At 37.5% G+C, this 24,225-nt stretch overlaps 1 protein-coding gene across 2 annotated transcripts in view; it reads right to left on the bottom strand.

Annotated features, from left to right (window-relative positions):
• Positions 1-7,673: 7,673 nt before the first annotated feature.
• Positions 7,674-24,225, bottom strand: part of GLIS3 (GLIS family zinc finger 3) — a 121,564-nt gene continuing 105,012 nt past the window's right edge. For both annotated transcript variants that reach the window (XM_066569683.1, XM_066569684.1), the window contains exons 7-9: positions 18,540-18,718; positions 11,917-12,096; positions 7,674-10,715 (exon numbers count right to left, since the gene is read on the bottom strand). In XM_066569683.1, the coding sequence (XP_066425780.1) occupies positions 10,579-10,715; positions 11,917-12,096; positions 18,540-18,718 (496 nt within the window). In that variant the 3' untranslated portion in view covers positions 7,674-10,578. The remainder of the gene's footprint in view (positions 10,716-11,916; positions 12,097-18,539; positions 18,719-24,225) is intronic.

Raw genomic sequence — 24,225 nt, 5'->3', positions numbered from 1 at the left:
AGTAGCAACTTTTGTTCTTCATTCTAGATGCTTGTAAATTGTTTTACACAACAAAGAATCCCTTGAGTTCAAAAAGGCATGAGGAGACCTTCCCTGACATTGTCAAGAATATTCTAGATACCTGTGACCCCAAGGGAACAGGCAGGTGTGGGGCCTAGATCTCTCAGCAAATGCAGAGCCCAGGCAGAACGTGCTGTTATTTTTGTCAGCATCTCCTCTTGCTGCATACAGAGGAAGGTAAAAGGGATGAATCCTCAAGATTGTTTCACTCAATTGCTGCATTTTAGATAGCAGCTCTTACTGTCTCAACATGTTATTCCATAACAGAACTCGCTCACCTTGGCTGAAGAGGAGTTAGGCTCACCAATATCCCTGAGTTTTCCTCGTGTGCTAACCTTGTAATACCATGAGTAACACTGAAATTTGTTCCTTTCAGAGATGCCCGATGGTGATGACCTTGTAGAAAGACAGCAAGTCCAGGAGATAATCTGGGCAATGCATCTTTCCAATGTATCCTTACTTAGAAAATGCACACTCATAAAGGAGAGTTTGGGGAGCAGGGATGGTGGGGTGTTATCTTTGCTCTGAATTTGGTCTGGGGCATAACTTGATTCTGCTTTTCAATTTTTTTTCAAGATATGCCATGCGTATATATTTTAGGGGGCTGTCATAATTATGTTATTCAAATAATTCATTAAGATTGTGACCCCTTTAAGAAGCATGGTCAGGCAACATTTTTCACCGTTTCTGGAGTGCCCTTGCACACCATTAGATTTTCTTACTGTGCAAAGATGCACGTTTGAAATTTCAACATACATTTTTCAGGATTAATTAACTGGAGGCTGTAAGGAGATTCAGAGAAGCAAAGAACCTCCTCCCAATTCCTGCATGTAAAATACAACCCTGATGTAAAATACAACCCTGCTGCAACAAGCCTTTACACACTTACACAGGTTAAATGATGTACAAACAGGTGGCACACTTATTAGCTGCCATTTTTCAGCAAGTGCTCTGTCTCCTCTGCTGAGAAGAGCGAGCCTGTTTCTAGAGCACATGAAATGTTGTACTGAAAGCATGTTATCCTAGATGTCTCAGTGAATTATTAACATGGCATCATGTCAGGTGCTCTTTGTCCCATTTTTCTCTCACTCCTGATAATTAGTTGAAATTCAGCATTCAAGAATACTGCCTTTGTTAAATGCCTGTGGGATGAGGTAAGGCTACAGGATTAATTCCAACATTTACAGACCTACACATAGTTTAGCAAGTAGCAGCTTTGAGAGGCTAAAGAAGTAGACTACTCTCTTTTTCTCTCCTCTCCACCAAAACCCAAGTATGTGAAATTTAGATGAGCTTTTAGTGTGGCACTTGCTAGGCTTGATTTGGTATTCATGTTCATTACAGGGTTTCGAACTATAGACTGTATAGGATAATCACTCCTTGTTCAGTTCAAATGGGGCCTGGATTAAAGTTAACATTTCTATGTCACTCTTTCATAGACTTTTCTATTATCCCCCTTCAACAAAAAACTGGATGAGAAGATCACAGAGGTTCTTCCTGACTTTGGGATGAGATTTTCTGTACTTCCCACATAGGCACACTTGTCTTACAAACGAACCTCAGGGTATTCAGTAAGTGCCACAGAAATACCAAGGAAGACTGCATACCTGGTATTCTCAAAAATGTGAGACAAAAGAATAGAGGAATAAAAGATCAGGAATCTGTGCATGCAAAATTCTCCTCTGTAGTATAGTTTATGCAGTTGGTTGTGTCAGGGAAGAGTGGATGTACAACTCTGCCATGCCAAAATGATGATATAGTATTTGTGAAAATGGCCACTTGTTACTAACAGGTACATATAGTAAAGTGCCACTGAGAATCTGCTCAAGGGTTTACATGGAATTGAAATAAGACTTTTAAGTGCAGTGGGCATAAAATCAAGGTAAGGCAAAATTAGGAGGCAAAACCCACCACTGTAAGGTTTTCCAGGTTGTAAGCAACCTATGCCTTCTAGTAAGCAATGATTTCTCTTTCTGATTATGTTGGCAATGGCTTTACCTAGATTGAAAATATGTAATCTATAGTCTTATAAGTGCCATTGGCAACTAAAATTTAGGCGAATGATGCATTTCTTCTCTTGGTTTAGGAAAAAACTTTGAGAGCTTTGAAAGGAAAATGCTTTTATCAACTCTTATATGACCTTTCTCTGTCTCTCTACATATATAGAGATATATCATACTATGTTGTACTATGACTGCTTTTATTTTTTCCTTCACATATCACATTTCCTTCAGTGATGCATTTCCTGAACTTATCTCTGACTTATTTTTGCTTTTGAATCCAAACTTAAATTCAAATTTAGACTTGTGTATGATTCTCAAGCAAGACATACAACATCAGTTTTCCTACTTACCTTTTTCTGCAAAGAGAAAGGGGTAAATTTACCCTCATTCACATTTATGCAGCCCCAAAATGTCTTAAATGTTTATTGTGCTTTTTCAGGAAGACTTTCTGAACACAAAAGAGAAAAAATATAGAAGAGACAACAACAGAAAAAAGACTTTTCCCCTCTCCTTTCTTAGTACTGATTTTAGCCTTAAAAAAGTATGCTAAACCCACTAAACAAAAAGATACAGCAGTAATAACAGGACAGTATTAATGGGGATTAATTTGATGCTATATGTTGCATTAATTGGGAAACCGCCCTACATCAGGTTTCTGCTCCAGTTTTTCTCTAGGACAGGCAGCCAGAATGACATCCAGTGCCTTTGGTGTTGCCCAATAACCATAATCCTTTCAAGTCCAGTGTAAAATGCAGCTGGCCAGCTTTGTGAGAATCCTTCCTGTGGTGGGATTCTCAAGCAGCGAGAGTCACCAAAACCACGGACCTTTGCAGAAGGTGTATTTGGGAGAGGTGCAGGCTGTGGTCAATTGTGGGCCAAATTGGTCTCCAATTGCTTCAGTGAACCTTTTGCCATCAGAGTCCTCCAGTTTGCATCACTAAGCAGCACTTGTGGTCCCTTGGTCTAAACGAGCATCAAGTTCCTTTTAGCTATCTTTTCCTTTAAGGTCCTTGTTTATCTGCTAACAGCCTTCATTGTGTGTGATGACTTTTGTAAGGCCATAATTCACGCAGTGAAAGTAACAACTTCATCAGTAAGGCATGAAAAACTGATCAGACAAGCATTCTGGCTACTGCTTGTTCCTGTATGGTAAATGTCCTGTTAGAGGTCACATAGTGATGTGAAAGTAAAATGAAGGACAATAGAATTGGCATGATCAATTCTTTTAGTCCTTTGAGCCATTAAGTGTAGCCTCCTTGACTGTCATTTTAGGGGTAAGGATCAAAGAAGAAAGTTTAAAGTAAATGCAGTGAAGCTACTATTACATAAGTCCCTTTTAGCTAGATGCAAACTTCCTCCTCCTTTACTCAAACTATGTTTGTTCAGCAGTGTGTATAGCATGTGATTTCTGTGAAAAAGGGCCACCAAAACAAAAAGTCCAGCTGCCAGCACAAACTCTGCACCTAACAATCGAATGGGCTCTCGAGTATCTGAGACACACAGCTGCGAATAGGGAAAAAAAGTGTAGCAACAAGAGTACCACAGTGGATATGAGTGCCATTCTTTCTGGTTCAACCTTTAAGCAGCATTTCCATTAGTTGAGTAAAATCACCTTATTATAAATGTTGGTTCAGCTTTGGTTTGAGTAATTCTGATATTGAGTAAATCTGCACAGTTCTGCTTTGTGCAGATTCTATTTTAGAAGGTTTCCTAAAATCAGTTTAATAATTTTAATACAGTTTCTCTTCTACACATACCTAGGTAACTGCTACTGTATTCAATGCTTTTGTGGGCTGTCTTAACAAAGTCACAAAAGAGAAAATTGACATTGGAACTAGAAAATTTTACCAAGCATTTTTAGGCTTCTACAGAAGGGTTGGAAAAAAATGTGAATGATAGGAATGCAGCCTTCACTGATTTTAAACTTCCAGGGTAAAAACTTCCAATTTCTTTTAAGAACTGTTTTAACTCCTCATTGCATAAAGGTTTTGTGCAATAATGGAGCTATGTAACATTATTCCAACTTTTTCAATGGATAAGCTGGCTCAGTACTAGTGTTTTAACTTTTTCTCTAGGAACTTCCCTCATATACTACTAATATAACTTCCATTAAAGTATCCTTCCTCTTCTTCCAGTCAAAGAAAACTACAGCTTAATTTCAACTGTGGGCTGTGCAAAGTGATGGCTTAACAAGTGAAATCACAATGCTGCCAGTCTAATAGGGCAGTCACAGCTGCAGAAGCCACTTTGGCTTTTATTTTTCCAACAGATTTTAGCCAGAGTTTTCAGGAAAAAAGAAGGCCAGCTCACCCTTCCCTGAGCTTAATCAATTTCACTATGTCTATTCCTGGAATAGCTGAAGCTAGATGATCTACATGCAGCCAAGCTTGAAGTTTGCCCACTTATTGATGTTTGATGTTTGATAATTTTTGATCAAAAGGGAAAAAAGTATAATATTGAGGAAATGGTTATATTTTGTTCTGTCTGCCTAGATGTATTTGTAATGCTTTATCCTGTGTACCTAGCTGCAATCATGCATAAGGTTTGCATTTTTTAGTTATAACAAAGGAATGTTGGAGTGTTTAACTAGACACATAGAAAGGTGTTCTTTGTTACAGTTCACTGAACTAACCCATCTCGTTTGTGAATCATTAATGATACTGACTGCTGTGTAAATTTACTTTGGTTGTAAATCTATAAATGGCATGGGAAGATGTGGTAGAATGATTTTTCATACTTAGCTTTTAAATGAGAACATTATAGTTTTAAGGAAGGTGAAGGAAAAATATAAACTAACATTTTGGAAGAAGACATAGGAACCTTAAAAGAGCTAACATTTTTCATTCTGTAAGATTAATTTTACCATTCTGATTCTTGTTGCAGTGAGTATACACAGTCATGCACAAATTGTCCACTTTAAGACTATCCATTATGGGAGAAAAATCTGAAAACTGCTTTTCAAGAAGTCATATTTACAGTGAGTAACAGACACAGTCTAAAAATCAGGGAATTCAAAACATATATGATACTTGGAGTTACAAAGTGATCCAAGGTAGGAAACAGCAAGTTTGAAGGACAAGTATTTTCTTGAGGATCATGGGAAAAATTTTCCTGAGGAACATGGTCTAGGAAAATGGTCAGTTTTGTTTTCATATAGACATCCTCACTCTTATCTGCAAATATAAGGTATTGTGTTATTAGGTGCAGTAAATACAAGTAGATACATATTCAGAATGGAAGAATTATGTTTATTTTTTCCCCTCCTATTGAAGGAGATTGCTGTACATAAAGCTTTATTGAAGTATTTTCCATTAGGGCAGAGAAGATATGAATTCACAAATACAGTGGGCTTTGGCACAGTTGCATGGGAGAACTCACAGCTGTGAGTGAACACAATGAATTGACAAAATCTCTCCCACCCCCCAAATTTTTATCTTGTAAGAATTTATGATGTTTCAAAAATGATTCTATTCTGAAATAGGAAAACGCCAAACACCAACACTTTATAAAATAAAAAGTTTAGATAACTTTCATTCAGAAAGTATTGTTCTTTGGAGGAATATGCCTGTCACGTAATGACATAATAATGTTTATTTTTCTATAGGATAGTTTTGAGGACATCATGAAACACTGGTCCAGCTCAAGCACGCAGGAAAAAGCACATGGCTTTGAGGTATATTGAGCCATGTTACTTTCCACTGCATATGGAACTTGTATACTTCTTGTATATTTCTCATTTTAAGAGCTCTCCATTAAAAAAAAAAAAAAAGAACTTTGGAACACTTGAATTCAGCAGCTCTCAGTTCTTCATGGTAGCTTATAGAATTCACTAATAACATGTGCTAAACCATGGAGCATATTTCCTACATTAAATTAAGATGCAGGGTAAATAAGATTGCACTGGGCAAAGCTTATTTTTAGCAAAACTCTATGGGATCACATATGTGTCAGCAGCTGTGGGCTTAGTAGTTTTTTGTCTGCTCATGGTTGACACAGAGGCAACCATGTCAATAATTTCATAGTAAGATCAACTAGGACCTTTATTTTCAAAGGTCTCTTTACAGTTCTGCAACTGGATTTTTCTCCACTCAATTATTTTATTTTGTATTTTGTCCTTTGATTTCTAGTCCAATATGTGGGTGTGGTATGAGGTAATTTCTTATCTCCTAAGCATGTTGGGTTTTCAGGATGTATTTTGGACATAAGCATGCATCAACTTCTGTCTCTGCCTTTTGTTTCCATTTTGTCCAAAGCAGTTTAAAAATGCTCTTTTCCTTATATTAAGTGCTCTGACATAGTTTAATTCCTTGAGTATGTTAGAAACAATAACCCAAAAAAGCAAAATACCTTGACATGTTGTACTGTCAAATCACATGATCAAAGAAACCCATAAAAATTAAAAATTATCACAGCACAAAAATGTAATTAAATTTTCTTCTTTTATTTGTGTCTCCACCTGGGGTGTAAACACACACCCAGGCATTCATTTATCTCTACAAATCTCTAGCCTCACCAAAACAATCATTAAATCCAGACTTAAAACTCTGAGTTGAGTGGATTTTTTGAGAAATCTCCAAGAGTTTGTTTCCTATTTCTCTTTCTAATTCTATGAATCATACAAATATTAGTAGTTTTATGGTGAACGACAGTGCCTGGAGCAGTTCTCTTTAAAGGCATCTCACAATAACATGTTCTATAGGTAATGTAATGGAATTACAATTTTCCAGTTTTATTTTGTACCATGCACATACACCTTTCACTTTACATAAAACAGAATGTTATGAAACAGGACAAAAATAACTTATGATTGTATGAAAAATAACTGTAAAAAAATCACAAAACTACACATGCTGGTAGAGCAAAAGGTGTAACTTGTTTGAATTTTTGTTTTTTTCATGACATACAACAGACATTTCTTTAGAGCAAGGTATATCAGCCAGATATACAGTATGGCAAATTAAGATCATATGTATATATGTAAGCATGTATAAATATGTAGATTACTCTGTAACCTTTAGGAAAAACATGATCCCACTTTCTCTCCTCACCAAAGTGCTTTGTGTAAAAAATATTACACAAGATGCTGCTTTCTGTACAGATGCTGCTTTCTGTACAGAACAAAAGGATTCCTTTTTCTTAAATAAAAACTCAGCTAATTTTCATTTGTGGTCTTTTGCTTTAACTGCTTCAAGGAAATACATATATATATATACACATATATATATATACAAAAAGCCCCAAACCAAGAACAAAATTTCAGACAAGAAAAAAGTGCTATTTGAAAATTCTGCTATAAAATTACACAGGGATAACAGGGAATAAACAGTTAAAATGTAATTTTTATACTCATTCACACCTTTTCAAGAAAAGCTGAAAACAATATACAGTGTGATAGATGGCCTTAGCACTGCCACTCTTCAGCATCTGGTGGTAGTAAACCACAATGCCTACATGTTTGTGTGTCCACACATGTAGAAAAGGAGCCTTAAATCCACATGTGCACTCTCATACACTTCCACTTGTACAGACGCACTTTGAAACTGTATTTTAAACTCCAGTGTAGAACCATTTCTAATGCAGATATAAATAGACCACTGAGCCGGGAAAGAGTTACATTGTATAAAAGAATAACTGTAAATAATTTATTTTCAATATTGATTAATGTCTGTAGTCTAAAATAACTTCATCTCTTAGATATGAATCCCTTTAGAAACTTAATACAGCAAGTAGAATAACGACACAAAACTCACGGAGGCACAAGTATTTGCAAATAACTCAGTTATGCAGATAACCCACAAAATTGTATTTTCTCAAGCACCATTTTTTATTGTGACAAACAGGATTCCCTATTTAAATATCCAATATACATGAGCTACAATGGGGCTTTTTATGCAATTGCCCTCAGTGATTAAACTGATGCCTCAAAGTCAGTCCAACTCCAAAGAGAATAATGAAATAATAGTGAAGAATCCTCTTTGTCTCTGAATGAGAAGTAAACATAGGCCTACCTTTTTACAGACTGGTAGCCCATATTCATGTGTTTGATTTGACTCTTCTCTAGGGCCTTCTTTTTAGGATTAGGGCTCATGGAAAGTTGTAAATACATATATATGTGAAAGAATGAATTAATGACTAGCAAAAGTTTCCTTTTTTAAATGTAAATGATGAACCCCCAAGCTGAAAATGCCCTTTTTGAATTCTGTACTCCCACTTTCCCTTTGGTCAGCATGTTTCAAAAAGTATAATTCTCAACACTACAGAACAACTTGTACATTCAGATACTAGAAAAAAATATTTCAAAAAGTTTAAAAGTCAAGGCGGTACAGATCTGAAGACAGCAACAATATTTCAGTTTTGTAAACAGCAATGGACAAATTTCAGACAATCATGTGCTTAAAAGAATTTTGAGGGATTTATATATATGGAAGTATATAGGTACATGTATGTGTCCACACGTAGTCTGATCCTGCCCTTGCTGACTTTGGTGGAACAAAACACAATTCCACACATTTGAAATTAAAGTGTTCAGTGTGAGTAATTATTCCTACTAAACCAAGTTACATTTGTGCAGTGACCACAGAATGGGCTTTAAGGTAGTACAAAAGTAAAGCTTTATTAAAAAGTGAAACTTGCAGTTAATGCACATTATGCAAAAGGACTGTCTTTTTGATTGCCTATGTATAGCTGTGAAGAATGCGTGCTGTCTTTTAATGCAATGCAAATCACATATGGTAACATCTAGACCTCTTAGTGCAAGGAGCAGAGGGACACATTCTCTTGTGATGTGAGAAGCAGAATATATGGGGGAAGAATTTAGCACAGAATTAGCTACATTTTAGTCACTTTGCTTCTTGTTGTACTTCATTTATGTGCATGGTTTATCCATATATTCTATGTATCAGATGAAAATATTTCCATTAAAATATTTAAGCATATAACTGCACATAAGAATATACTTCATGAATACAAACCTCAAAAGATTGCCAATGTTCACAAACATCTGGACACAAATTCATCTGTTCCACATAACTGCAGATTAAGTTATGAATTTGACCCAAATTGGACTTAACAACTCTCAAAAGTTTGCCAGGAAAAAAAAAAAGTTTGTATAAATCTTTTTATTTTATCTTTTTGGAAGAGTTATTTCTGAAGCATAGTTATGGTCCAGCCTGCAAGGATGAACTTTTCTGTCCTTAGTCTATCAGGTCACGAGAATATTATGATGTACACTACACATTAAGAAGTCCACAAAATGTATGAACAGAAATTAAAACCTAAAAACTCCATCTTACTAATGTAAGCGCTGTTCTCAAGGCATGCAGGATCACAGTGATAGCATCTCCAGTGCAAAATACTGGTTTTAACTCATAACCTTGTATGTTTTACAACCCAATTTGCTTGCATCCTGGACTAAATTTGAGGACCTTGAGCCTGACATTGATCAGAAAAATCAAAACCACCAAATCAGTATAGTTTTATCTTTCTAAGTAATCAGAGGAATCATAGTACACTTAAAAGTAGTTCTTCTTTCTGAAAATGTGTTATGGAAAAAGATTAGGACAACCAAAATTTAGTTGAATCGGTACAGATAGCTTTTTTTAAAAATGTGGAATTTAAGGAAGATTCTTTCCTACAAAAGATTTTAAACCTTCCTGGCAAAGACTATAGCACAGACAGCAACAATGCTCTACAATCTAATTAAAAAGCAACTGAAAGTTAAAATGCATTTATGCTTATCTGGTAGATCTGCTAAATAGCCACAAAGCCCACGTAACTTCTTGTATATTTAAATAATCTTATTCATGTTTAAAGGGTCAGAATGAATATTGGGAAAACAAGAATAGCTGTATTGTGTGGCTTAAAATAAAGAGGGAAGGAAAGGACACCTAACATGAGGCCTGTAAGAAATTCTCTACCAACAACCTTTGATCCAAAAAGAAGCCACACCAATGCCTCCAATAGTAGTGCCTATATGTATGTCTACCTCTCTCCCTTTTGGACACTGGTGTATGTTAAACTTTGGAACTATCACATGCAGACAGGTTGTGCAAAAACTTTATGCCTTTGAAATGTTTGTAGTATGCTCTGGTTTTGTTTCTTTTCCTTGTTTGAAAAAGGAATTTTCTAAAGCTGTGTTTTTCTGCAAGTGCACCCATTCCGCTTGAAAGGATTACAGGCAACAACCAGTTTTCTTATTTGGTCTCTGAATTCCCTTTGAGAAATGAAAAGAAGAAATAATTTTAAAAGTATAGTTGCTGTACCACAGATGAGAAGAAAATAAACAATTGCTAAGATTTTGGCAAAGCTTGCTTTCTCCAAACATTCTCCTTCCCAGTTGGCTGCTTGATTAAATGAAGAATGCTTGGTAATTGTTTTTTTCCTCTCCATTATGTATGTATATCTAGTCATATCCCCATACATACATGGCAGTTTCATGGAGAGAAAAAATTTGTAGGGAAATAACAGAAAGGCAAGATGAAACAGAATCAAGTTCTTGTAAATAGATACATATTACTTAGCCTTCACTGTATACAGGAGAAAGCTGGCTGGAACAATGATCCACTGCATTTACTTGTAGGAAACTGCTGTCCTCTGGCATGCTGCAAGCTGAATCATCAAAGATATCTACAGACCCTGCTGAAAAGTCATACACTGGAAGAAGAAACAAAACAAAAAAGCCCCAGTTAATAAGTAGGATAACTATACAATGATGTCCTAATACTTATGCATAGAACTGGAAATTGTTTTAAATCAAATACAGAAATAAAATAAACAAGCCAACATATGTATGAAATTAATTACACAATTTACTGCTTACCAATGGAGGAATTTTCAGTTCTCTCAGAATCAAGTCTGAAGTAGAGCAGATTTCATTGCAACCAACCTCCCCATTTTAATGGGTGTTAAAATTTTGATAATTTTAAAAATAAACTTCATGCTTGTTTAACACATTTCATCATATTGAACACAGGATAAAAGGCAACAAAATATTGTAGAATATTGCCATAAAGTAGACTCTGGCACAGAAATTACTGCCTTTTACAAGTGGTAATAGTAAGCCCAAGAATAACTGTTTGCAGACACACTCCCATCTTTTGGATAACATGTTTACATACTGTGAGATTCCTCTTTGTAATTACAGGTGCACTGGCTTTGCAATACACTTCTGAAGGACCAAGACATAAAAGGGACTTCAAAGAACAATAACTGTTAAGTGGATTCATCCTGTGTGGAAGGACAGTAAAAGCCCTGGGCATTAGTTGAGCACTAAGAGTAGGCTCACTGTCTTGAACTGATCCTTTGCACAGAGATCTTTCAGCCTTCCAGAGCAGCATGCAAGCCCCTTAAGAACTTTCCATCTAGGCACAGATAAGTTATGTGCACACAGATGAGTGTGCATCCAGGAAGTTTTTGTCACTGAAACATGAATAAATGAAATTCAAGACTGATAAAAACCAAACATGCACCAAGCAAAATCAGCAGTTTGAATCATCTCAGGTCCCTGCCACAATATGTGCAGTGGAAAGAAGTGGCTGCACAAATATCACAGAGGGCTCAATGGACCTCATTTCAGCTCAAATACACAAACCAGAGGCTGTGTAAGCCCCACAGGCTATAATCTTGAGAAGCCTTCAACAGTGTTCAGACTGCACACAGGCCGGTAGTTACTGTCACCCATGGCGAGTTCTGGCCTCCCAACACCAACTGCTCCATGAAGGTCTGAAAACTCTCTCCTCTTTGTAAAAAGTCAAATCTGTCAGGCCATGTCCCACCCAAATACACAGCTCATGCATATCTGCCGAAGTTCACAAACTCTACACAATCATACATGGAGTGACCAGCTGTTATTTACCTTTGATAGCAGAATGATCTGAAAAACTTCCATGGAAAATGCCAAGCCCTCCCTGGCCTGCTGATGGGAGAGCTGAGCCGTCAACAGGAGGAACCATATTGCAAGAAACACTGTCTTGTATGTTCTTCTGAGTGTCAGCATAATGCGGAGGGCAGAAAGTCTGAAGCTGCCCATAAATGCCTAGAATGAGAAGAAGGCCATCAGAAAAAGACCTGGACAGAGATAAAAAAGAGAGTATATGGAACCATGGCCATGAGAATGATAAAAACCTCAACTGTCCTATCACCAGGTCTTCAATAATTTTAAACAAATAAAGCATATTGATATGATGCTCCCTAAAACTTCCTCAGGTTGCTACTACATGGACATCCTGATTCCATCATGACCTGTGAGAGGAACTGACTGGCTAGAAGCTGAAATTTTTCAGGAAATTTCTCCCTGTACTGCACAATCCTGTGTCTGAACTGGTATTCTCCAGAGTCACACTGTGCATCTGTCTGAAAATCTAAGAAAATACTAAATTCAAAATGAAAGAAGATTACGCACGTAAAGTCTGAATAAAATCCAAGGATCTATCATTGATGCCAAGACAGCTGGCTGATAGTAGAGTCATACGTAGAGACTCTGAGAAAAAAAATTTTGTCATGGAAAGAGAGCACAGAAAAGTAGTGTCACTTTCCTAGGTAAAAGTTCTTTTCACAATTCAGTGTCAATTATCCATCTTTTAGAACAGAGAGTCATAAGCAAGAAATAAACATATGTGGTTCTCTTCCCCTCAGTTATTTATCACTATTCTAAATGTCTTTGTGAGCATCTGCAGTGCATCAAGCCAGTCTTAGAACTGGAGTCCAACACGACACAGCAAAATATCCTAACTTGGTGTCTTTATTCACACAGTGTCATGCCCAAGATAATCTGCAATAAGGGTGAATGTAGGATAACATGAAACCAAATCCAGTTCAGGCAGCAGACCCTGACCATACTTGAGATATCTGTTAGGGAACTAACTGTACCATCAGTTTTCTGTGTTTCATGCAGCACTTGAAAAACAAAAAAAAAAAGGCAAACAGGTTGGCTAATAAATTTCCAGCAACTGAACATTTCAGCTGCAACTCTGGAATGTAAAATTTTGTCTCTTATTAAACTATTTAAAACACACACATGCACAAGGTTACATCAGCTGTGTTTCTTTGAATCAGTACACTACAGCCAAGATTCATGATGTCAAGGTACAGAACAAACAGCTATGACATGACAGCGTAACTTCCCTAGGAAAGTGAAATATTTTTGAATATGATAGACGTGTAAGCTGTAAGAATTGCTTCTAAAAGCAAGAAGTTCTTGTTTTTTAATAACATAAAGAGCCTTGTTCTGAAGGCTCATGCCAAAAACCCTGGTAGACAGCTCAGCTCAAATTCACTCATACAGTTGTGGTCCACATACATTTGTAATAGTGTCCTTATCCTATTGAACTGTTGTGGACAAAGATTTCATTATAGATATGTAATGAATGACTGCCACAATTATCATTTCCATATGGTTGGAAGTTTCTGATGGACATCTATTTTGTCCTCAGTCATCTCTCTGCCTGTCACAAGAAAGAGAGAATATTTTCTCAAGAAAATCATTATAGTTGACATTCAGAAATATATGCCATGCTTGAGTAGTCTTTGCTTCTATGGCATGTAAAAATTCCAGCTGTCTTTGGTCTGAAACACTTCAAGATAGCATTTCTTTGTGGAAATATAGGTATATTTCATGCAGAAATATACCTATTTCTGCATGTCCAGTAGGCAAATTACACGAACACCATGTAATCATGTGGTACCATCTGGCTGTGAAGAACAAAAGGAAGAGTACAAGAGAGATCCAAGTCACATACTGTACTAACAGACAGATTTTCAGATGTGAAAAAATAGAAATGTTTCTGTTTATTAAAATCTTATTATTTTTAATTTAAAGATAGCTGTTACTAGTAGACCTGTCTGAATAGAGGTACTAATATAGCTAACTCATATAAACTAACATATTTTTTTTTTAAAGAAATGACAACTTTTTATTTTCTTTCAATGAATACTTTGCTTTTTTTTTTTTTATTTCTTCCATAATTCAGACAGCTCTGGCCATCAGCTTAACTCACAAAGACATGTGAACAGAGTTACAGACACAATTTTTAAGAACAACCAGATTTCTAGTGCAAAAATGTTTACAGTATCATCTAAAAGCAAGTTAGCTTTACCCATGCCCAAAGAACTTTTACCTTACTCCATATTACACAGCACAATAAATTCTCTCTACTGTGAAGAAGTAGCCTCTGTTGCTGTCTTTCCTTTCATAGCTAGAACATCTCTTCTGGCTTGTCTCAGAGCAAGCAATACCATATTCTGGCAGCTGCCTGAGGACTGTAGGTGCCTGTGTTTTCAGACACCTCTCATGAGAGTAGTTTTTTATGGTTGAAAAGAATCACCAATACAATACAGGTGCTGGACAAATTGTTGCAGATTTCCAGCACCTGCACTGTCTTCTGTCTATAAATACATATTACATTGGCATACAAAAGCATCTAGCTGGGAAGTTCCAGTCTTCAAGTCAGGATAGTTTCAGATTTATGGTAATACAGTAAAAGATACTACAATCTAATGAAAGGAAAAGAAGAGCTTCATTTCTACAGCTCAGTGAGGCATCTAACATCAATTCTGAACATTCCATGCAGCAAAGGATAGTGGGAATTTCACAAGCAAGAAAAGGGAATATTTAGTCAATTATGTAATAACTGAGGCAATAGAAAGCCCTCTCTGACATTACTGTGTATGTTGAAAATCACTCAGAACAAATAATGAAGCTTGAACTGTAGACAATGTTCTTACAAGGAAAAGACATTTCACAATACAAGTAGCTATTAGATATAAGAAGGCTGTCAGTCTTGCATCTCATAAATATTTCTCTCTAAAGGATAGTGCACTGAGATCACCATGGTCTTTTAAGATGTTCAGGCTTTCAGAAATTGTGTCTGTTTAGAACTCGTTTTCTTCAAAAAGCTTTTGGGCAATGAAACTCTTTCTTCCTTGATAAAGCAAATTTACATGTAACTGACAAGTTTAAGACTACATACTGAGGCAGATTGTCACCATTGTCTACTAGCAGATTGAGCTGAAGTGGCTATATTTACAGCGCTTTAAATCTTGAAAAGGCAGGTTATGAACTGCAGGAGATAGAAACTAACAGAACTTCTCACAGCCACTTCTTGCATACATAATAGTATCGTGTGGAGATAACTCCAGGGTGTTTTTCTGCATTGCAATGAATTGACCAAGGAAGACAGCAATCCTTGTATTGGTACTGGGAAAACATAAGCTCTTCAAACATCTGCTTTTGAGAGAGAGAATTTAGGTAAGCCCTTAAGGCACACAGGACAATGCTTTCAGTGTAGCATATAGGATGAGACAGCTGTGCTTAAGCTGGAGTGAGTACATTCTGACCAAATACCTTGTACAGTGATGATAGGTTACTTGATCTTTGAAAAAACACTTAATACCCACATTGTGGGTATTGAATTGCACTGTACTGTATGTTTCAATACTAAAAGAAAGAATTAAGAGTTCAGTCTACATTGTCTTTTTACTAGTTTTAAGTGCAAAATTGTTTAGAATTTGAACTTTGAGCTGTTATCTGTGTGCAAATAATTCCTGTCAGCAGTGTCTGTTTTCAACAGGCTTTGGAAAGCTTCTCAATAAGCTTTCCTAGGAGAGTGAAGCAGACACAGTAATGATAACATGGGATTAAGTATGGTACAGGTTTAAGGTCCAAGCCCTTGAAATTCAACTCAGAAGATAGTATTAAACTGTATCTTAAATTTGGACATGTAACAGAGCTTCAATTCAAATGTGACATTCACTCAGATAAGGGTCTCTACTGGGCCTTCTTCTTGTAAAGAATGATGACCTACATCTTTCGTCCTTTTAAATACTCTTTGGACAGTAGACAGGGAGATGGGAACACAGTAGCATTGTTTTGGCCTGCCCTGAAGAGAAGATGCCCAAGGAGATATGAAGGTTGCTGCACAAGCCAGTGCAAGTCCTGTGTGGAGTAGCAATTAATCCAGGGTGATTTCTGAATCCCTGGGAGGCAGGACTCATTGGAAAGTCTTCTACTCTGGAGCAACTGGTTGTGCTCTCAACTTCTAGGACTCATAAAACTCCCACTGCCATGAAAGGAAGAAGGTGGTAAAGCCATCCATATAATTGAAAGACAATTTCTGCTCCAGGCAGAAAGACAGACCTTAATGTCTCAATGCCTTTCAAGATGATTTCTTGCCAAATGTTCAACAAAAAAGGGAATCAAGTAAAATGTTTTGTACTGTGGAAATAGAAGGGCTAACCTGACCCCTTCAAGCCTTGCACTAGGAATTTACTGGACCTGTTCCTTCATGTATGTCATTTGACAATGAACTGTATATTAGGAAATTTCACCCTGTACTCTGTTGGCTATACATTATTAGTGAAATGTCTATCAGGGAATATAGAAAGCCAACTATAACTGCTTATGTCCATTGGTAAATTTCATGTTCTTCTAGTACTGATCAGTGCTGTAAAGAATTACTACTTTGTGGAGAAAACCACCTGCCTCAGACTCAGATCCTGCTTCTCTGTGGCCAGTACAATATGAAGAATGTAACAGGATTGGCACATTCTTTTCTCTCCTTCACATTTGGGAACTCAGGAAGATCTTTCCTCTCTTTGCCAAGAGAGAGACTAATTACATCAGTGGAAGAAAATAGAAAAAAGAAGCCTTGTGTCATGGTTTGACAGTGGCCTAATGCCAGGCACCCACAAGAGGCACTCGGTCACCCTTCCCTGCTATAGCTGGGCAGCAGAGGGAAAAAAGGAAAAAAATTAACAAAAGGTTCATGAGTGAGATAAAGGTTGAGAGAAAACACTTCAAGGGCAAAACAGGCTCAACTTAAGGTTGCAAAGTGAAATTTATTACTAACAGAATCAGAGGAGGATAATGAGAAGTAAAATAAGGTCTTGAAACACCTTTTCCTGCCCAGACCCTCCTCCTTCCCACCAACAGCACAGGGAGACAGGACATGGGGGTTTTGGTCTGTTCATCACTAAAATTTTCTTCTGCTGTTCAGGGAGAGGAGTTCTTCCCCTGTGAGGCTGTGGGGTCCCCCCATGAGAGACAGTTCTCTGTGAACTTCTCTTTGTGGGTCCACTCTCATGAGCAGCAGCCAAATCACACCTCTTGCAACGTGAGTCCCCTCCCACGGGCAGACAGTCCTCCCAAAACTGCTGTGGTGTGGTTACTCTTCCATGGGGCACAGTCCTCCAAGGACAGGCTGCTCCACCCTGGAAGCAGGGGCCCTCTCTCTCCTATAAAGTCTCCCACTGGATCACAGCCTCCTCCAGGCATCCACCTACTCCAGAATGAGCACATCCCCCACGGGCTGCAGGTGAATCTCTGCATCCCCCGTGGATCCCCATGGGCTGCAGGGGCACAGCTGCTTCACCTGCAGAGTAATCTTGGCTTTGGCACCTGGAGCAGCTCCTCCCCTCCTTCTGCACTGACCTTGGTGCTGAGATATTGCTTCCCTCACATGTTCTCACCTCCTCCTCTTCTCTTCTCTGACTAGAGAAGTGCCCACTTTGTTCTGATTTTCTTCTCAAATATGTCGCCACAGAGGTGTTACCAACCTCATTCCTTGGCCCAGTTTTGGCCAGCAGCATGTCCATCCCCAGAGCCATCACGGATTGGCTCTGCTGGACATGGTAGAAGCTTCTGGCAGCTTCTCACAGGAGCCATCTTTGTGGCCCCTCTGCTACCAAAAATCAAACTGTGCAAAACCAATACACCTTGCTCTTCCCAGGATGTTTCGTATGATATCTACAATGATAATACTCAGGAAGCCTGATCGATAAGCAGACTCCTAAGACCTTTAAAAGTCCAGTCTGCTATGTAATTGTGTCTATAAGTATGGCAAATCATACATTTAAACACTTGAGAGGAAACAACAATACTGCTGTCAACACACTCCTGAAATGTTAAAGTAATTAGCATTCAATCTCCACCAGCTAAGAAAAACAAACAAACAAAACAACCCACGAGCTGATGATTTTTTTCTTTGGCTACAGAAGAAATATACAGGATTGAAGAGAGAGAGAGGTCTTGTAGATGTTGATTACACAGCACAAGTGGGAACACAGCTGCAAGAGTCATCCATGCTTACACAGGAAGAATTCTCCATCTCCCCACAAGTGCAAGGGACAAAAATATCCTACCTCTTGAAAAGCAAGTTAATACTTACGTGCTAAATCAGGAGGGATTAGAAGCATAACTTTAGAAAATTAAAAGCCATCCATGATTTTTTGCCATTCTGTGTCAAGAACAGCACTGAAAATCAATATGAAGAGAAACATGTAACTCTGTACCAGGATGAATAACAACCAGCTAAGGTAAATATTTTAACAAAGTCTGAAGGCAGGGTCCTGAAGGCTACCTTCTAGGGTCTTTCAAGGAAAAGTACCTTAACAATATCAGTGCCAATCCCTGAAGCATTTAATTTGAAGATTTGCAATAGCAACAAACAGCTGACATCAGTGATGAAGGTTCTTCCTTCTTACCCTGGATGTGAAGGGCATTTGGCTGAAAAGAAGGGCTTTCTGCTTGTTGGTATGTCTTCAGAGGCATCCCTGCAAGTTGTGGAAGCTGAGGAGGTTGTGGAGTCTGTCTCTGCATCATGGGATGTTGAATGGACATTCTGTGGGGGCTGATGTGATGAGAAGGAGCTGGAGCAACAAACCTAGAAGTTCAAAACCCCAAAATTGTAAGATCTCCAACACATAAGAGCTAAAGATTGTTTTTACTTTATTTAGATCACTTTAGTTATTTGCACAGATACAGACTTCCAAAATAACAGTGTGCAGCCCAAATAGAGATGACATATTTTTAAATGGTGATGTATCATTAGACTTGACATTTGGGAAATTAGCAGGCTGAATTGCCCCTTATCATGGAAAACTACTTTTAATCCACTCCTTCTGTGTGTGTGTCTAAGCCATAATTGGAGGACATGCCTCAAGGGAGACCTGATGTTGGAGCCACTGCCAGCAGTTTATTGTAAGCCTTTGTACCAACTTTATTTATCAATAGATAGCTGTTCTTGCTCACTGACAGTGAGAGGTCAGTTCAGGTCATTGGCCACTGAGTTGTTAGATATTAGGTTCGGGCCCAGGTTTCAGACTCTAGAAATCTTCGTATGTTACACAGAGGTTTTTGAAAATAAACAATCTGATGTCAATATAAAGCAGGTAAGGGCAAGTGTTAAATTGCTTCCAGAATCTGACCACATCAAAATGTTGACCTGGACTCAAACTACAAACTTACAAGACTGGCAAAAGAGAATGCTTGAGAACAAATCTGGTGGTGCAGCTGCCACAGAGGTTCATCCCCTATGTTTTGCACAGCTCTGTCATAACTGGCAGCACAAGGATATGCAATGCTTTTGAAGATTTTACACAAGAGTTTTATGGAATTTAACTTTTTATTGATTTTTTTCTGCATTTCCTTAGAACTGCATACCTCAAAGTACATTGAAGATAGGTCATGCAATCTTTTTTGCAGGCAGAAAGCTAGGTTTTTAAAGAGATTCTGTTTGTGCCCCAAACCAGCCAATAGACTGATGGGATCTGGCTACTTAATGAATGGCTCTGGAATGGCTCTGGGCCACTTTTTTTTCAATGAGAGGAGAGCTGGAAAAATTCCCAAGCACCAAAGCACCAAAAAAGAACCATGACATTTCTGCAAGAAGGTGAGTGGAAAGTGACATGTCAAATCTTGTTGCAGATCAGCCTGTCTCTCCATCACTAAAAATAAGCTGCAAGTCTGCTGAGGAGGAATACCCTTCTCTGTGTGCTCTAGGAGGGATCAGAGGGATCCTCTCTCTGTGGCTGCTAGGAGGGATCAGTGCCTGCAGTTCACACAGTCTGCCAGTGTTCTAAACTATGAATCTGGTCCCTGTTGTCCTGAGACTGGGCCTCAATATACTAGATAATTTTTTTTTCCTCCCCTAATATAAAGGCATATTTTTCCTAAAGAAGTGTCAAGGAAGTTTTTAACACACCCTGAATATCACAGAAGGTGCAACTCAAGTAGCAGCTCTACAGAACACCTCTGGGTAGGGTCATCATACAGGTTATAACTATATTTAAATAAAAGTCACTTGAGATCTTTTATGCTGCAGCTAAGAATCTGTATCTGCCACATGCTCTCTCTATGTGGTTTTGACTTCATTTGAAAGGTATTTACTACATTTCTGGTGAATCATAATCTACATTTGGAGTGTAAGAAGTCTCAAGATGAACTCTGGATGGCATCCTGCCTATTCAGTTTTCTGTGAGAAGCACATTTTTAAGCATATTAGGTAGGGTTTGGATGGTCCTGGTGCTGATGTGATATTAACTTCATAAACATATATTACTTCAGAAAAGTTATATGGATGGAGGAAATAAAAATGTTACTACTGAGCCATTGAGTAATGTGTCAAATATTTAATTGTTCCAGATAACTGCTGTAAGTAGACTGAAAGACAAACCAGGGAGGAAGAGAAGAAAGCATGCACATATTTCACAATAATTCTAAGATACAATTTTTTTTTAGAAAGAGAAATCAGTAGTTATATTGTGATAAAAATATCAGAGGTTTTTAAAAAGTGCTGTAACTACCTGGTTATATGTCTCCTGAGTAAAAACTGGAGTTAGTTTTTTGCATAGGAGTCACATAGAAAGACTGCTATCTCCTGCCAGAGATTGAGAGCCAAGCACAACCAGTCTTTAAATATTATGATTATTTTAAAAATCATGGAATATCATCCTTTGTCTTTTCAGGATTAATTTAGGAAAATTAATTTCTGAAAAATTATTTTAACCAGTAGCCACTAATAGGAAAAATCCTTTTCAAAATTGAAAGTGGAAAGCACAGTTTTACAGATTTACCTTTGATTTAATATCCAAAAAGCATCCTCCCAATAATAATACATTATATTTTACAGGCAGACAGGACTCCTTTTTAGTAGACATGATCTTTATAATTATTTATAAATCAACCTGGCTTACCCATATCCATGACTATAGCTTTCTACTTTTTCTTTCCTTCTGCTTAACAAGAGAAACTTGTACTTGTCACAGCCCAGATTTATCTCTGAACAAATCTCATTATATTCCTGAGAGAACAGCTAATTTAATTGTGTTTCTGAAACACTCAGGTCCAGTTTGTATACCACTTGGAAACTGTAATCAAGAACTATAGTCAAGCCCAGGTGTCAATTCAATCAGGAACCAGCCAGATTTGCAGAAAGTTGCCCTATCCTATGCCTGATGTAAAATCCAAGCAGAAATGTTTCTGGAGCCACAAGAAAATCTTTCTTTTCCAATTTTAGCTGTGAAAAAGTGTCTTGCTGGAGAATGACTAGATTTGGTTGTAAGCAAGATGAATGAGTTACCAAAGCTTATCTGTTTTGATGAGATTAGTTAAAATGCCACATAAAATGCCACATACTTTACTGGAGCTGGCCCAGTAAACAGTCACTACAACTACATGCACAACCCAAGAAATGTGTGGAAAAGGAAGGGAAGAGGAAAATCAAAGAGTCATAATATACAGTATAAATTATGTATTTATATAATGCTTTAATTTAGTTTATTTTATCATGGTTGGCCACGTACAAATAAATCTTTTTTTGAGTGGGGAAACAACCTCTTATGTCTCTGTAGCAAAAATATATATAAGATGTTTCTTCACCTAGAAACCCAAGTGCTTTGCAACTCCTCAATTTATTTCACTACAACCAAGTATTTTTAAATTTTTTAAAAATATTTTTCTTCATATATTGAAAGAAACGAAACTTCACCTGCATATAAAAGACATAATTTACTACCATTAATCCATGCTACACTATGGCAGAAATTGCTACTAACATTAAATATTTGAGACAGTAACTATGTAACTAAGTTGGATGTAGTTCTGTCTTCATTCTTCTTTTTTTTCCCCTCAACTTTGCAATGTAAATGAAAGCATTTGTCACCATTCAGACAAAATGAATCTTTATGGTTGCTATAGATATGTTGCTGAAGTGGAAATTGAACATTAAAGCTGAAAACCCTGATTTTTTTTTCTTCAGAGGCCATAGTTTTCTTCTTACAACTTGTCAAAACTATTTATTGTGTTGCTGCTCTTTTAACCGGCTGAGTCATTTTTGCTGGGCTTCAGCAGTTTGGGAACATATCCAAATGTTATGCAGTTCACACAGTAAGGTGATCAGGCTTTCATCTGGCTGAGCTGAAGGTTTGGCTGGACAGAGGACTGAACAAGCTCCCTGTAAGAGGTTGCTGCCTCGAACAGTGTCCTGTACACTGCTGCTCTTTCGGACAACGTTAAATGAAGAAAAATCCATGATCATTCCTTCCTGAATGCCTGAATTCTATTTCTAAAAAAGTCCAAAAAATCTGAGATGGTGTATCCCTTCTCTGCTCTTACATTCTTTCTGTGAACTCACATTCTTTGAACTCACACTTTATGCTGTGTCTTTGTGTCTTTACAGATCCTCAGTCTGCTGTCAGTGAAGGAAACATTCTCTTGTAACACAGTTTGTGAAACCCAGCATATTGCACTGTAAGTTAGTCTGGCTACTTAAAAGTGACAATCAAATAAACATGTTTTAATAACACATTTAAGGAAAGCATACCTTTTGCCAGGAACAAAATTGAACAAATAAGATGTTTTTCCCAAAGTTACGAATATATTCATTTGACCAAAATAATAAAAGCTCAATTTTTTACCTACCTATGATGCATGTTTCTCTCCAATGATTTCTCTGCCACAAGTTTTGTGGGTGCTTTGGTTTTGGGGGTTTTTGTTTGTTTGTTTGTTTGTTTGTAGTTTTGTGTTTGTTTTGTTTAGTTGTTGTTTTGTTGTTGTCGTTGTCGTCTTTTTTTTTTTTTTTTTTAAGGAATGCAATCTTCTTGCATAACAGAAATATTTTGGGCAAGAAAACCAAAATCTAGATGAAAGAAGGGATGGTAGAAAGAACAAACAAATCCTCTGACCAGCACCTCATCTTCTCTTTGGTGAGAAGAAGAAAGGAGAATGTGGAATTTAAAGTGGAATTTAAGGAAGAGAGCTGTGAGCAGATACCTCAATACATAGACTCCCTGGAGGGAGACTATGTAACTTTTTATAAAATCTCTCAGTATTTTCTGTGCCTATATTGTATCAGAGAACTAAGTTTCTTGCAAATGTGGCAAAGAGGAAAAAAAAAAAAGTGTGAGAAAAATTCCAAACTTTGCTAGGTTTGCTTTGAAAAGAGATTGTAGCTAGGTGGAACTCAGAAACAACAAGTCCCAAGTAACAAACAACAGGACAAGAAGACACATTGTCAAGTTGTGCCAGAGAAGGTTTAGACTGAGTAACAGGAAAAGTTTCTTCACAGAAAGGGTGGGCAGACATTGGACCAGGCTCACCAGGGAAGCGGTGGAGTCACCATCCCTGAAGGTATTTAAAAGACATGTGGATGTGTGTGTGGCACTTGGGTGCATGGTTTTGTGGTGGCCTCGGCACTGTTGGGTTAACAGTTGGACTTGATGGTCTTAAGAGTCTTTTCCAGCCTAAATTATTCTAGGATTCTGTGATTCTATGGCTCAAGTTCAGGGTTAGCCTTACCAATATCTCCGACACAAGCATTTGTCATTTATAGGTGTTGTTTGCCCACTAAAAAGAAAATTAAAAAGAAAACTTCAGGCAATCCTCTGAAGTGCCCCACGCCTGGCAAGAAGTTGATGTACTTATTTCAAAACCACACTATTAACTACAGACCTTCTTTGAGGCAGCCCCCTTTGTATAACACATACAAAGGGCTTTGTAACGTGAAGGTTGGAACTCTTGGCTTCTTGGGTAGAACTATGCAGATGCTTTTGCTTCTGGGAGTTTAGCTCTGAGCTACTTACTATTTTACAGTGAAATCATAAAGAGAATATAACCACACACTCAAATAAGCAAAAAGAATTACTGTTGCAGAACTTATTATAGCATAATGGTACTGCTAAACTGAACACTCTGGCCCTAAGTTCTTCTCGTCAGCCTTAAGAGTCTTTAGAAATGAAGGGCAACAAATGCTCTGCTTGCACCCCTAAATCCTGCAGTCCTCTCAACAGTGAGGTTGAAATAAACAGGATGATTCACACCTTTTAAAGACACTATCTCTGTCACTTTCTCTGCTGAAGGTTTGTTCACATTTTCACTGTTCTCATCACACCG

This window comes from Molothrus aeneus, chromosome Z (genome assembly GCF_037042795.1).
Source record: "Molothrus aeneus isolate 106 chromosome Z, BPBGC_Maene_1.0, whole genome shotgun sequence".
Classification (NCBI taxonomy): Eukaryota; Metazoa; Chordata; class Aves; order Passeriformes; family Icteridae; genus Molothrus; species Molothrus aeneus.
This window is presented reverse-complemented; position numbering and strand designations above follow the sequence as displayed.